Source organism: Corvus hawaiiensis, chromosome 26, assembly GCF_020740725.1.
Source record: "Corvus hawaiiensis isolate bCorHaw1 chromosome 26, bCorHaw1.pri.cur, whole genome shotgun sequence".
Lineage (NCBI taxonomy): Eukaryota > Metazoa > Chordata > Aves > Passeriformes > Corvidae > Corvus > Corvus hawaiiensis.
Window position 1 is genome coordinate 33,281,898 of NC_063238.1, and position 15,800 is coordinate 33,297,697.

General features: G+C 45.4%; 1 protein-coding gene, 1 long non-coding RNA gene and 1 other non-coding gene across 5 annotated transcripts in view; 1 reads left to right on the top strand and 2 right to left on the bottom strand.

The window, feature by feature from the left end:
- Positions 1-12,925, bottom strand: part of LOC125317420 — a 36,268-nt gene extending 23,343 nt beyond the window's left edge. Inside the window, exon 1 of the long non-coding RNA XR_007200073.1 lies at positions 12,717-12,925. This is a non-coding gene — a long non-coding RNA (uncharacterized LOC125317420). The remainder of the gene's footprint in view (positions 1-12,716) is intronic.
- TRNAM-CAU lies at positions 644-716 on the bottom strand. The gene has a single exon. It is a non-coding gene; the product is annotated as a tRNA-Met (tRNA).
- On the top strand, positions 1,983-14,887 carry FAM83A (family with sequence similarity 83 member A). 3 transcript variants are annotated; one of them, XM_048287202.1, is made up of 6 exons: positions 1,983-2,365; positions 2,467-2,508; positions 2,594-3,203; positions 5,999-6,166; positions 7,640-7,764; positions 12,734-14,887. In XM_048287202.1, the coding sequence occupies exons 3-6, from the start codon at positions 2,628-2,630 to the stop codon at positions 13,278-13,280; spliced, it is 1,416 nt and encodes a 471-aa protein (XP_048143159.1). In that variant the 5' UTR covers positions 1,983-2,365; positions 2,467-2,508; positions 2,594-2,627; the 3' UTR covers positions 13,281-14,887. The 3 variants fall into 3 exon arrangements, with proteins under 3 accessions (XP_048143159.1, XP_048143158.1, XP_048143161.1); XM_048287201.1 differs by having other exon boundaries at positions 1,983-2,508; XM_048287204.1 differs by lacking the exon at positions 2,467-2,508 and having other exon boundaries at positions 1,983-2,405.
- The last annotated feature ends 913 nt before the right edge of the window (positions 14,888-15,800 follow it).

Consider the following 15,800-nt stretch of genomic DNA (forward strand, 5'->3'; position numbering starts at 1 on the left):
TCACTGCAGCCCTCAGCAGAGTGCGGAAAAGAGGCATCCATTCATTTTCAAAGGGAGAAAAATGCAACAGGCCAGGATCATCTTGGAGGCAGAGGGAGTAGATGAGAAAAATTGCCTTTTTCTGGTGATTGTCTTGAAGTTTACATATGATTATTTCTATACTTAAAGGGAAATAATAAACCCGCTGAGGTTTTGGCCTGCACCTTGGGCCATATGTGTATGTGATTATGGTTTGTAAAAACGCTGAAGCTGTAAACGTGCATAAACTGGAGTGTTTGTCGCACGCGGGGCCGGGGTCCTGCCGTGTCCCCACCGCAGCTCCTGGGCCCTGCCCGACCCCGGGTGTGCCCAGCCTGACCCCGGGTGTGCCCACTGCCCACCGCAGGAGCCACTTCCCCATCTCACACCCCTGTACGGGCTCGGAGGCTGAAAACCGTCTGCCAAAAGGTAGAACAGTCGCAGAAGTTCTTCCCGTGGGCCCAGCACCGGGACAGACAGGCCCTTGACCTGCAGCTGCCACTTCGGAAGTCACGACAGGCACGACGTGGAAGTGACCGGCGGCCTCCGAGCGCGGCGTCGTGCGGGTTTGTCGCTGCAAAAGCGCGGGGAAGGCGGCCGCGACCAAAAAAGCGCTGCCCGCCTTTGCCCCGTGTGAGGATCGAACTCACGACCTTCAGATTATGAGACTGACGCGCTACCTACTGCGCTAACGAGGCGGCTGCACAAAACTTTTTCGTTTGGGCCCTCGATGCTGCCCATGGCCTCGCTCCCCGCCGGGGACGAGAGCGGACGCAGCGCGGCCCGGCCTCTCCTCTGCCCACACCGGGCGGGATCCTGTGCTGGCCGCGCGGGGGCTCGGCGTGATCATGTGGGACCGCAGGATGACAGCGGGGCTTCGCTAGGGTGACAGTGTGAGGCCCCACGGGATAACCTGTGAGAAGCCCCGCCGTGACCATGTGGGGGACCAGAGTGACCCTGAGCTCACATGGGTGACCATGAGAGAACCTGGCCGAGGCGGGGAGGGCCGTCTCTGGCCCCGATCGGCGTTGGCAGGGCACAGTCCTGCATGTCAGGGTAATTAGATGGCATAATTTTCGGCCTAATTGCGCAGAACAGGTCAGGAGATAATTAGTGACTTTCAGCCGCGTCTGGCAGCTGCGGGCGGATGTTGGGGGCGCAGGGAGGGACGGTGTAGATTTTAAAATCACCCCAGGAGCTCAGGACGGCCCCGCCACCGCCCCTCCTCAGCCCCACGTGGGTGTGTCCTGCCCCCCGTCGCTCCGGGATTAATAACCGAGCCATTTCGTACCCTTCTCTCTTTTCGTACATATTGTCTCATCCTTACGTGTAATTTTTTTTTTCCCCCACCACATAAGGCACCTGGCATAGACCCAGAATCTGTGAGGCCGCCCTGAAAAGCCGTCCCTGTGCGTCCCTGAAGGCAGCCGTGCTCCCGAGGGCAGGGCGGCGGGACCCTTTCCCTGCCCACACACGGCCTCAGCAGCCCTCACCCCTGCCAAGAGCCCCGGCCGGCACATCCCCTCGATCCCGCGCTCCCCTCTGCAGCCGTGGCACAGGGCTGCGTGGACCCCGAGCTGCCGGGGCGAGGGCCAGCCCAGCCCGCGTGAGGGAAGTGTGTCACACGTGGCGCTGCAGCCAGGCACGCACACAGGAATGGGCTCCCGCCCGCCGCTCCTCGGTCAGACCAGCCCGGCTGCCCCTGGGCTCCGGCCTGTCACCCCGCTGCAACTCGCGCCTCCATGCACCTAATGACACAGCAAAGATCTGCCACGGGGACAACGTGACTCCAGGAGCTGCAGCCTGGGGAAAAAAAAAAAAAAACAAAAACCAAAAACCAACCAAACAACCCTAAATGTGCACAATCAAGTGATGAGTGTTTGTATTTCTGATGCTTTGAGGCCAGCTCACAACCCTTCCTCCACGTAATATTCAGGATGTTTGGGAAGGGGTATTTTTCTTTTAATAGGATGGCGTAGTCACAAAGCTTTAAAGAAGTAAGTGAGTGAATCGGCTATGGTAATAGCAACATACTCCGTACGGGGCACAGTGACGAAGTTCACATCTATTTTTAAGCCTGCCTGGCAGCATGTAGGTGCAGAACAGAGCCCATGACCCTTTTTACTGTTCCGAAGCCATGGACATGGCTACTGTCTCTGTTCCAGTTCAACATCAGAGCTGTTTTTTCTCCCTAACGAATACTATGGGAAGACAGAGAAGCCTCAAGCTGTTTTGAAGATTGTGCAATGATGCTTGGCAGCCTACCTGCTTTTGCTTGAGTGCTTTCCTCACTCATATTTCACGGGATGCGGCAGGAAGGGAAATACAATCGAATCCGACGGCCGTGGTAAATTTGACTCGAATCCCTCGTATGCCCTGGGGCTGAGGTGGGTGCCTCTCAGATAAGCAATCTAATCAGCTTTGCGCTTGTGTCCCATCTGGAAACAGATTGTTGCCGGAGTACACCACCACCTGAGAAGCAAGCTTCAGGTTTGTTTTGAAGGTAATTGTACAGACAAATTCAGGGAGTGTGAATTTGCCTGTGGTAATAAGATCTCTTTATTTTTATTCATAGTTAATTCGTTCAGCCGAGGCGATTTCATGCCAGAATGCAGTCCTCAAACAAGAAGGACGATTGCACTGCCTGTGGCACGCATATGCATGGTGCCTGCCCAGCAGATCGGCTGCTGCGACAAAGAGCCATGAACCACCCCAGACATATGGGCAAGATAAGGAAAAGGCTGGAGGATATCAAGAACCAGTCCCCGAAGTTGACAAAAGTGGATTTCAGCCACAACGAAAGCATAAGATTGGCCACCGACGCCTTCTTGGATGGTGGGACAGACTCTTACCTCGAAACTCTAAGCAAAGAGGGCGAGGTGGATTTCCTCTCCTCGGTGGAAGCTCAGTACATCAAGGATAACGCCAGGGAGTCTTATTATGCACAGGAGTCGCCAGCTGCCGACGGGGCAGCTGCGCCAAAGCAGAACGATGCCGGGTCACTGCCTTCAGGGACCTACTTCCCCACCATTTCTGACTGCAGTGAGCCGGCTCTGCTCCACACATGGATTACAGCAGAGAAGCCCTATTTAAAGGAAAAGTCCACCGCCACTGTGTATTTCCAAACAGAGAAGAACAGCAACATTAGAGACATCATACGCCGGTACATCCACAAGACCACTCAGGTATGGGGAGAGAATTGCTGTTCTCTCTGCACTTGGTTGTCTTCTTCCTCTTACAAAGCTCAAGTGAACATGGTGTTTAATCCAAGGCAGCCCTGTGTGCTGCAGTGTAGCTTTGCTCTAGAAAGTGGCTGTGAAGAAGCTGTTGAACACAGGCAGTGCTATTTTTTAATTTATTTTTCTTTTAAACTCACACCAACATTTTTCTATGTTGGTGCCTTAAAAAAAAGCATTCCCTCTTCTCTCTTCTAACCTCCCATTCTCCCAGTGGATTAAATGTGCTGTAGAAAGGGTGGATTGGCTCTGTCCCTTCTCATGTAGCCCCAGAAGAATGGTTTGATCTATTCAGACCACTGCACCATTAATGAAAATTAAGCCTAAGTGAGCTTTCAGCCATGGAACAATCCCAGTTGTTCAAGGGGATGTGGAAGATATGGGTGAAGGGGAGGCCAAAGAAAGGCAGGTATGGCTGGTATGTCAGCAGCCATCTCCAGAGGAAGGAAATTATTCAGAAAATAGAGCTTTCATCCCTAATATGTTGCCTGTATCAGTTAAAATGTCATGTGGAGTCCATACAGAGACTCTGCAGTGTAACTTGGCACATGGGAAAGGTGCAGATGAGGACCCCTGGCTACATACAGGTGATGGGGGCCACAGAGGTGCCAGCCACAAGCCAAAGCCAGGCTGCCCACACTCTGGGAAACCAGAAACTGAGCAGCTGGAGGGGTGACAGAAATCTGTTGTCACGTGTGTTCTAGCAGCTCTTTTGTTTTCCTGGGAGGAAAAAAAAAAAAAGATACTTCAGGGCTGTATTTACCATCATCCAGGTGTTTTGCCCTTATATAAATTCAAAAGAGCAGCAGCAGTTTCACCCAGGAATGGTCAGGAGCCAAGCCAGGATGTAATAGTGCTGCCCAGCACAGGCTTCTGAGCCTCTGGAGCCAGAGGATTCCTTCCGCTTTGTTATTCCCTGCAAGGGCAGGTGCTGGGCCTGGTAACACAGAGCGTAATGGCAGGGGAGAAGGATCCCCGGTGGCAACTGCTCTCTCAAAGCCTACAAGTGCTTACTACATCAGGGGAATTATAGATCAGTCATTTCAAGTTGGAGGCATCAGAAAGATGCAGAAACAGAAGAAATGTCTCTGGAATAATAAAATACATATCAGGTAAAATATGAAGCCAGACCAATTTTCTGTCCCAAGAGAAGATAACTTGTAGGGGAAAAACTGGGAAATGTAATATAAACCTATGGTTCACATGACCTTCTTAATCATCTAATTTACATTACAAGAGTGTGCTGAAGCAACACTAACAGTATAAATTTGTCAACTGCTTTTTGAGCACAGTTTGCCAATGGCACCAATTATTAATTAGCATCTGGTAAGGGTCCATCCTGGATAGCCTAGTATTTGATATATGCACTAAAAAATTAAATAACAGAATAAAGACTGTGTTTATGGATGATCTCAAACCGAAAGGGATTGGCAAGTGATACTACAATCTTAACACATTTGCGGAACTGGTGCAAATCATAAAATGAAATTTGGGCAAAAGAAATGAGAAGTACTGCAAGTAAGAGAGGAAAGGTGCAGAAATATAAATTGGGAACAGGTGGTGAAAAGCAGTACCAGAGAGAATGGTCTGGAGCTGGGTGTTAACAGAAGTGTGGATGTGAGATATTGGACATAATTGTGCTTACCTAGCCAAGGCAAAGCTCTTTCTGAAGCACCAGGCCTTGGCAGCTGGAGGAAGGTGTGGGATCCTCATGGCTCCACAAATAGTTTGGCTACCTGAAGAGGATGCTGGCTGCACAGGATGTGCCTGGTCTTGTAGGATATCCTCATGGTGGCAAGGGGAATAACCTTGCTGTTAGGTGTGGGCATAGGCTTTGGAGGAAGATGCAGTGCAAGCTGGCATCAAGTAGTAAGACAGATCTAGAGAGATGCTGTAAAGTTTGTTTTGATTGAAGGTAATATCCCATGAGCACAGTTATCAAAGGTTCCCTCTCAAGTCAGTGCAGAAACAAGCACCTCCTGAAGATGTCAGGTAACAGCTGGGCTAAACTGACCCCTTCCATGGGCAATAGCAGACATCACACAAGACAGCACTTTCTAGAATGGAACTGGTTTTATATCACATTTACAGTTCCCTTAATCCACACTGGCTGCAGGCTGTGCACTTAAATAGCTGTCAGGGCTTTTATGCCGCGTCCTGAGACTTTTACACACTGTTCTGCCAGCTGTGAATTGGGGAGCATGGATGTGTGGTCAAATTGTAACAGTTAGTTTATAAATCAGTGTTTTTAAAAAGTTACAGATGGAGCTGATGATCAACAACAGGGTGAGGCTTTAAAGCCAGGGCTGTCCAGGTGTAAATTATAAAAGAGAAAGCATCATCCAGGGGTTCTTGCTGAATACATGTGGATTGTGACACCTAGTGAGCCGTTTGGCAAGGGCTATGGTCTTTTATTTTAGCTACATCCTTATTATTCTCCGATCAGTGTTTCAATATATTTCCTAGTGCCGAAATCTCACCTACAAATTCATGGGTCATCTTGGGTTATATGTTGTGTGTTATATTGGCTTTATATGAGCAATAAAACAATGAAGCAATGTGTTTCATCAATTTTGTGATTCAGGCACTTAGGGAGAAAACCAGAAAAAATAACCACATATAACCGTGAATATTTGTGTTTACTGGAATATTTTTTTAAACAAATAAACTACATCACAGTATCCTCATAGCAATCTTAAGTTATATAAATTGACTCTGCTAATGCCTCTGCTCTTTTTCTGAAGGTGTTAGCTATCGTGATGGATGTGTTCACAGACACTGAGATTCTCTGTGACCTCCTGGAGGCAGCTAACAAGCGCATGGTCTTTGTCTACCTGCTGCTGGATCATGGCAGTATAGATCTTTTCTCGGAGATGTGCGACAAGTTGCAAATTTCTGAGGATCTATTCAAGGTACTGTGGCTCTGTGAAGCTCTTAGGCTGAGATTTGTCTGCCTAACTGCAGGCATTCTGAACTAGAAGCATGGTTATGCTAGGGTCAATCCACCTTCTAATTAAAAGGGAGCAAGAGATTTCCTGAGGTAGCATTAGTGCACCCAGTTCCTCTTTGAAGATGCCTACATTTTCCCACAGATACTATAGGAAGGTAGGCATTTCCATTAGGTCCCCAGATGAAACTAATCTTGGCCCCGAAGTCTTAAAGCAGAGCTTAAGTTTTCTAGTAGAGTTTCTAACATAAGCATTAGAGCTGCTTCTGTTTAATAGCTGTGCAGCAGCTGTGATCTGGCAGCCACAGGGAGATGGACAAAACTCTTTTGCATGGCCATAGCTGGGTTGTGCTGGGTGGTTTCTGATAAAATGTGTTAAAGCTCTCTTTTAAAGATACCGCCTGAAATTTAGCTGGCTGTTAGTTTAATCTGCCTTCATCTCTGTCAGAGGGAGCTGGCTTTAAAAGAACCCCTCCTAGGGATTATTTCAGTTGTTGCTTGAGATGCTATAGAGCATCTGTGGCATCTCCCTGGGGATGGGTGATACTACAGAGGCCACAGACCTCTGGAACAGCAGCTGTGGGCACACAGGAGACCTGAGGGCATCTTGCATGCACCAGACACCTGTTTTTCAACAGCTGAATTCCATCCTAAATATATAAAGAAGCTGAAATTATAATGCATGTTCATAACTGTTTGCATGCCTGTAAACCCTCACTCCTAAGGAAGAACAAGCCTGTGCTATTTATTGTAAGTCTGCTGCTACAGCACATAGGCTTCCACAATGTGCAAGTCAAATCCTTGGTGCCACTGATTCACTAAGGCCTTGATTCTGCAAAGTGTGTGTGTGGGCAGCAGTCAGGGCCTGAAAGGCACTGGCTCAGGTATGAGGACAGTGTAGAGCATCCCATGGGCCAAACCAACCTGCATCTCCCCTCACACGTGTACCTGCATCTGTTTCCAAAGGACAGCATTTGTCTGGGCTGCTCCAGAAGAGCAGCACATGTGTCCTTGCAGGCCCAGATGGATTGGAGGAGCAGAGGTTTTGCCCTGCTGTGTCGCGCCACAGCCAATGTAAATCAAGGGCGTACAGCTACAGCAAACTGTGCCGGGGGTGTCAGTGGAGGCAGCAGGCTGCTCCCAGCTATGGACACATCCCACGCTCCTTTTGGCTGGGGTAGGGTCAGTTACGCAGCACAGCTCCACCTGCATGAGCGTCCATGCAGGTTTATATCCCCAGTGAAACAACTGACCCTGTGGCGAGAGACCTTGGCTAGGTTTCCTCTGGACACAAACCTTCCAATATCACAGCAGAGTCCATGAAGAAACTTGATATTGGGGCAGTGAAGAGCTAAAGGCAGGGGGGGGGAAGGGCCCTCCCTGTCTGATTTTTAATTAAAAAGAAATGTAATACACTTAATTTTATTTTTATTTACAGAATATTTCAGTCCGCAGTGTTACTGGAGAGGTTTACTGTGCCAAATCAGGCAGGAAATTTTCAGGACAAATACAAGAAAAATTTCTTATATCTGACTGGAGATACGTGCTCTCTGGATCCTACAGGTGAGATAAGCCACTGCAGTTCATGTCTAGGTACTCTTCTATGATTTTTAGTACTTCTTCCCAAAAAAGTGCCATGGAAATTTTTGTATGGGTAAGAAGCTTTAGTTTAACAAAAACCATCCCATGTTTTCAAATACCTGCCATTTTTCAAAAATCGACTTAACTTGCTTTAAAGGTGCTATTAGTTCTTTATGGAGCATGGGTTTTAATTTAAATGTTCAGAAACTAATGTAAACAACTTTGCCAGTGCAGCCCTGGGGCAAAAGTAGAAATGTGTACTGCTTAATATTATGCTTTCCTCATTGTTTGGGTTCTCAGATGGTGTGATCATGAGACATGATACATTTCTGTCTCCCTTGGGATCCCTTAATGTAGCATATGTCACTCAGTTTATCTGAGGATTTGTTCTTCATGTGACAAATTTAGTGATTAAAGGTAAAACAAATACTTCAGAGATTTACTGTTTTTCCTTGTGTTTCATTAATAGGTAGGCAGTATATATCTGTATAACTGCTGTACCTTCATTTTTTCCCTTTTTAAAAATTTTCTTTGTTTGTTTGTTTTGTTTGTGCTGCTATAATTATTTCAGGTAGTGGATATAGCATCTCAACAACTGAATTTTTAATTAAGATCCTAGATTCTCTGGTCAGGGAATTCCAGGAGACTCTGAGCTTGCATCAAATAAATGAAGTTTCTAAGCATCACGCCTACATAGATAAGTTTCACAAATGACCAGGTGTATCCTAGAAATCCAGGTACAAAAATACAAGAGGTGATTATTGAAATTAAAGGATGGGATTGTTTTTCTTAATCTCAATTTACGATTTGGAAGCTTAAATGCCTCTGGTCTGATAAAACTGTGCTACCAGGAAGATTACAGAACTATAGTAAGGAAGGAAAAGGTGAATATGTGGAGTTGGGCTGCAGGAGCTCAGACGTACACAAAGACAGGCATCCACTTTTCATTCCATTTCCAAATGAACCATCAGACAAAAATGAGTGGACACTCAGGGCTGGGGTTTTTTTATTGACTGTTCTTTTGTTTTCTTGTTACTTTGGGTGTTTTTTAATCCCTCATCAAAGATGTGTTGAAATGCAACAGCAGATTTTTATAGAGTAGAAGTGAAGGACGTGTGGCAGAAGGACAGAACAAAATCTATTTTCTTTGAGCAAGAAGCTTCCTTTTGACTTCTCTTTCAATACCAAAAAAACTAAAAACACTTGAAGTCCTGTGCAGTCACTTCGGTCTTTCTCTACTGCTGTTGAAAATCTTCTAATATCAAGAACCTTGTCAAACTACGTAATTCCATATCCAGCAAGCAAACAGAGGGTGGTGAAGAACAAATCTATTTAAAACTATAAAAAAATATTTAACTTCAGCATGCTCAGCACCAGTTCGCAATTCACATGGATTATGGCCGACTATCAGTATGTGGTATTTCTTGCTAGCTCTCACTTTATTAATCTGAAAGATTTTTGTTATGCCTAAATCTTATCCACCAATCTCTTCAGGTATGAACAAGAATGATATTGAGTGAAACAGACCCAAACTCTTCTGCAATGCATTTGCTGGAAATCACATTGGAGTAGATCTTAAAACTGATACAAAGATTTTAAAATACAACACCAAATTTCACCTAAGCGCTGAGCTCTGCATGATGTTGTAGTAGTGGTGGGGGGAACAGGCTGAGGAAATAAAATAGCCCTTCAGGACATACTGCTCTAAAAGGGACCTGTCTCACTGTTTCACAAAGTTTTTCAGGACAGAATATATTTGCCTAATGGATAACAAAGACTGAAGCCAGCAATTAATTAGAGGCAAAGGAACCACCCCTGAGTCTGTGACATCTCCAGCTCTGGAGTGTTTTTTAAAAGAACATTTAAAAAATCACTGCTTGGGTCACTGTGGGTGTGGTCCTGCTGCATGGGGCAGACTGCAGATGAGAAGCTTCTGAAGGCTGTTCACACACGTTAGCAGAAGTGCAGGCATGAGTGGTTTAAGTTACAGTTTTACTCTCAATTTTTATTGCCAATGTCTATGGTGAGGGGTTAGGATGCAGTATTTCTTTTTGCTGTCTCTATGTCACTCTATCTTGTCCTATGATAACTGTTATTCTGGTTTTTGTAATGAATTTGAAATTAGATAGTGCATGAACTCAGCATTCCTAAGGAAGGCAAAATGAGAACAGCAGAAAGCACAGGCCTTGAACCCCAGGGCTATATCTCCGTGGCTGCTACTCTGAAAGCCACTGGCCTCTTCTAAGTCAGTAACAACTAACATGGACATGCTTTGCCAGGAGCATGAGTTCAGGTGGGACAGGTTTCTCCCACACAGGTTATCCACCAGCAGGCAACACTAACATGTAGGTTAACCCAAATCTGAGCCCAGCTGAAAACCCCAGTCCTGCCTTCTGTTTCAGATTCCATGTGGATGTGCTGCATGTTGCTGCAGCACTGCAAACACAGGGATGAGAACATCTCCAGTAAACTGCAGCTCCAGCAATGCAGAGGACACTCTTTATAAATAACAAGTCCAGCGCTGAACAGGAGAGGTGGGATTTGATTGAGACAATCATAAATGAGAGGCTCCATAACAGGACATAGGACAAAGCTCTGGAAAGATGGCTGAGAAGTATCTATCGATGACTGAATTTGTGATACAGCGTTGGCCCCAAGCCAGGCATCATTTCTTTGTGCTTTCTCTTCTTTTGATGGGCCTCAATCAAAAAAGCTTGGGAGAAAAATGATCCCTCTGGGCAGGTGATGACAATAACAGACTTCTCTGAGCCTGTCCCAAAAGAGGACTCAGAATTGTAAACTAAGGAGCAAAACATGGCCTAAAACCTAAACAATGCATTTTCTCTTCGAATTAAGCCAATGAAAACCTGTTAAGTCTTTTATGCCAAATTCTGTTTTGTTCTCCAGCAAAGTGCACAGAATGTAAATTGCTGTGACGCACTACACGACAAGTCCACAATCATTTGTTTAAAATCACAAGTATCTTACCTTGTAACTTTGAGCTGACCCATTTGCCATCAGTTCCTGGAGACTCTCTGGGCTATTCATTAGTTCTAACTTTCTCTGTTTACAGAGATCCACAAACTAGTATTTGTCCGTCGGGTACTTCAGGAAGTTACATGTAGGAGTAAATTATCAAAATTCTGCAGAATAGGATTTTTCCTCTGGTTTTGTTAGGCTTTTAAAAGCCATTTACATGCGTAATTGATTTTTATTTCTGTCTAAATTTTCTTTTATAAACTAGGTGTATCTCTACTGCATAAAGTATAAATATGCCACTTTAGACCTCAGCCCTTTCATGAGTTTGTAACCTTCAGTGTAGGTATCCTAGAATAACTGTGTGCATTTTTGTATTTATTCTTGACCAGTTGTCTCTTTAACAGTTAGATGAAGGACATACAAAGGTTTAGAGAGCACTGCTTAGTGAATAAAGGCAATGTTGAGCTGGCAGAGCAGATGTTATGCACCCAGCAGGGAGTTAGCTTGCTGTGCTCTTTACCTTGGTTTCCAAGGTTTTGTCCATATTTAGAATGATTTGAACACAGTGGATGAGAAGTACCTGTATTCTGGGACCTTACTGGGTGTTTTCATGTCCAATCATAAAATGTACAGTATATATTTAATTTTAGGTGCCCAGTGGCATTGAACTACTGATTTCTTCACTCCTCCCCTTGCTCCTGAAGCAACAGTATAAAACCACTGTGTACCTCAAACCCAGCTCTCTTTAGGAGTGCTCTGGACAAGCAGATGTAAATTGTCTGTCTTACTGCCTCAGTATCAGCTCAGGCTGTCAGTCCCACTGAGCTTCACAGGAGTTTTATCAAAACATGACAAGAAATGATTTTAAGTGCACACACCTACAGCCAAATCTGGCTCTCAGCAGTCCTGGTGCAAATCCAGCGTAGCTAATAAAGTCACGCTGGAATAACCATGGCAGAGTTTTACCAACATAGGATAACCCCAGGTTCAAATCCACTGCTGCTCTGTTTCCTCTGCTGCACAGCTCAAGCCTTGGTCAGCTCAGGGAGTAATTACATTTCATTCTCTCAACTGTGTTCATTTTATTGGTGCTGCTGCTGCTCAGACATGGCAGCCTGCACAACACAATCAAGCTGGCTTGTGGTTTTGTAAAAGCACAAATTTCTGTTTGCTGAGTGGATTAGGGAAGCACATAAAAGAAAAATAATTTAAAAGCTGTGGGTTATCCTAAAGTGTGTCTCTGGACTAAAACTATTGTGGCATTTCTCCCTTACTTTATAGCAAAGTATTACACTTATTTTTGGAAATGCTGTAGGAAATATTTATAATTTAATTTTCTCTGAAGAAAATAAGGGTTTGTCAGGTGTGGCAGCTGTTTTGTGATGTGGGACATGACAGGAAGGTTGGGGTTTTATGTGTTCCTCTTGATCAATGCAGAAAGATTATGGAAAAATGAAAACAAAGGATGGTTCTTTTTTCCTAGTCTTTTTGAAGTCACTTGGAGTGGCTGAGAGTTACCAAGTGGCATGGCATACTGCTGGGTACAAGGTACAGTTTATGTGTGTGCAGATAAGACATGGCAAGACCTGAATTTAAGCACTGTGCATGGAAGAGAGGTCCCCAAAAGAGGGGTCTAAACTCCTTTCCATGGAACAGACACCCAAACCTTGGGTGTTGTATCTGACATTTATCCCTGCAGTGGATCTGGATCACCACTTGCTTTAGGGGGTTGCATAACTTTACAAGGTTTCTTGAAGGTTTTAGAGGCAGCTGCAATAACAAAGATTGATCCAAGTCTGAGAGCACTGATGTGAACTGACCTGACATTCAACTGCGACACCATCTTCATCCTGTGTTTAGACAAGAAGCTTCAGCAGTAAAACACATTTGCCTTTCGCATCACCCCTGCGGGGGATCTGCAGTTCCTGATGGCCGGTGTTAACTCTAACCCTTACCTTGTCTCTGCTTCCAGCTTCACGTGGTTGTGTGGCCAGGTTCACCGCAACCTCCTCTCCAAGTTCACGGGCCAGGTCGTGGAGCTGTTCGACGAGGAGTTCCGGCACCTGTACGCGCTGTCCAAGCCCGTGCGGGGCCCCAAGTCCCCGCCGCGCAGCCTCCCCTTCCTGTTCAGCAGGAGCTGGGCCCCCCCGCGCAGCCTCCCCTTCAGCGACGAGGAAAGCGCCAACACCCTCTCCGACCCCTTCAGCAGCCTCTCAGCTGGCAGCACCCACCAGAGCAAGCAGACCCCAAGAAATCTCATATTCAACAGCAACTTCACCCCCCAGTCACCTCTCCACCGAGTCAATTCCTTCCACAGCTATGTCTCATTCACTCCCCCGCCTCCACAGAAGGCCATCCAGCCTAGCTACTATCAACCACACTACATGGCCGAAAACTCCACAGTTCCCTATAACAACATGAACATTTACAGACCTATAAGGCTCAGGCAAGAGGAACCAAACAGGACAGGGTTAAGCTCATCCTGGAGATGCCTTCACAAAGCTAACCTGTTTGCATAATAACCACCTTGTTTGGAAATGTAAGTAAATGTAGTGAGGACCTGTTTAGCAATCGCTTGTGTACTGATGAATATAGAAATTCGGTATAATACAAATGAGGATAATTTCAAGCCTCTTGTTTTGTTGCTTATGGATGCTTCATTTCCCTGATTAAAAAGCCGAGGCTGCTAATGTGTGAACCTCAGGTGCATCAGGATCCCAGGAAGAACACATCTGAATAATGCTGCTCACAGTGCAACTGCTGCTGCCTATCACCTGCCCCTGGCAGCATATTTGTGTACCAGAAGGATAGTAACTGTTTTTCTTATGTCCAGGCAACTGAAAGGGGAAAAGGCACAGTTTATTACTATGCATTTTATGCACTTAAATAAGGAGACTGAATGCTGCTATTTCTGTGGCAAACAGATGTGCTGGCAGCAGCAGGCTACCTTTGTTCTGTCATCAAACCTTAATCTTGATTTCGGGGGACTCCCTTCAGGCTGGCAGGGAAGCACAGGTCCTGCCATAGCACTGTCTCAGAGCTCTCTCTGCTTGAGCTGCACAGCAAGGATGGCTGTTCCCAAGGATTATTAGGAAGGGTACCCGTAACATGGACTGAGACCAACATTACAGAAGACACCTTACATTCACAGTACGTTCACTTCCACTCATCAGCAACACAGGTGTGTCCCAGCACACTTGGTTACAAACCTCCAATCCTACCAGCTCAGGGCAACTTTCCTTATTGCAGAGCAGCTGTGAAGGTTCAGACTGGAAAATGAAGCTGAGTTAAAGAAGCAAAGTCCTACTAGTAACACACCAGGACTGAGTTCCAATTCATTTAATTGCACATGGATCTTTGCAGTTGTCTCTGTGGTCATCTGATTGAACATGAAGTTAGAGACGTTGCCGAGTTCTTCATGGCCTCTAATTTTTAAAGATAAACCGGGTGTCTGTAGTGCCCATGGACTAGTTAAAAAGGGAGTTACAGTGGTTCAGCAGCTTGAACCAAACCAGAAAAACCTTCTGCCAAATAATCCACGAAAACTAAGGAAGCTTCTGTAAGCAAAAGTAAGAAAATTCATGAAACAAAGGATTTCTGTCCAAAGTTACCAAGATGCCTAACAGCTGTTGATTTATCAGTACATATTTTTTTTTCCACACCCGCTTTGTATCATCTTTCATCTGTCTGCAACAGAAAACAGAACCCTAAACACACTTGCACTTTTGGCCTGTTTTCCTTGACTTCTCACCTGCTCAAAATGGAATACAATTTAATTATGTAGACTGTGGATGATGAAAATTGTATGCAGGTGAAGAAGGTTTCTCATCCTTGGAAGAGCAATCATTTTGGAAGCATACCTGTAAAGTTTTAAAGAACATTATGAAAGGTACAGGATGGACACATCCTGCTCTAGCTTCAGTATGGGTGTTTTAACCAGTAATACCAAATTTTGGAGTCCATAATAATAATCAACTATTGCATATAATTGTAAATTCTGTACATAGCAACATTTTTTGGATTCCTTGGGGAGAAGGGAAATTTGATTTTCATGCCTATGATAATTCTACTTAATTATCTGAATATAGCAACCATTCAAATAAAAGAGAATACTTTTTTCTTCATATTCTCTTGCTCTGTACACCTTACTCTCTTCTCTTTCAAAAGCTGAATGAGTCCCATGCAGTCAAAGCCCAGATGAAGAAAAAACATATTTTGTTTCTTCTGAAATCAACAAGAACTGAATTAAAGTGTCCTAACAGAGTAATTAAGATTTTCCTTCTAAATGTGATTCAGTTCACTGATCCTGTTGTGGCCCAGCTGGGGTGGTACAGATGGGGATGTGGGGAGAAGTTTGTAGACCTTCATTTCCTCAGACCATGCATGAAGGATCTCTTTTCATCTCTGTGGGCCAAGACAGTTTGCCTAAAAAAGTTTTGGAGAACACAGCTAATGAATAGTAGGTAAGGGTCAAGCTAGTAATCCAGAAGGACCACTGTGAGTTAATTTCAGCTGGATGAGGAAAACAGCTTGTGTTGGTTCAGACAACATCTGAACTTGAACATCAAGTGAATGAAATTTCAGTCTTGATGGAAAACAGTCAGTTTACAATTTCAGCAATGAGTAATGCTAAAAATCCTAACAGGTCCCCACAAGCATGATCACTTAGTGATAAAGGGCAGCATGTCTATAGACAGCTGCAGAAACTGTCATGAAGGCCATGGCAGGTGCTGACCTGCCCTGTCCATCTGCGGCAAGGGAAGGGCTCAGATAAACTCTGCTACCACACCATGCACCCTCCTCAAGTCTGAGGATGACGGCAAGCTGAATGCTGCGAGTCACTTGAGGGAAGGGATGTTGTCCAGAAGGAACTGGACAGGTTGGAGGCCCACGTGAACCCCATGAAGTTCAACAAGGTCAAGTGCAAAGTCCTGCACCTGGGCTGGGGCAATCCACAGTACCTGTGCAGAGTGGGGGCTGAATAGACTGAGGGCAGCCCAGAGGAGAACTTGGGAATACTGGTGGATGGTTTAGTGGAC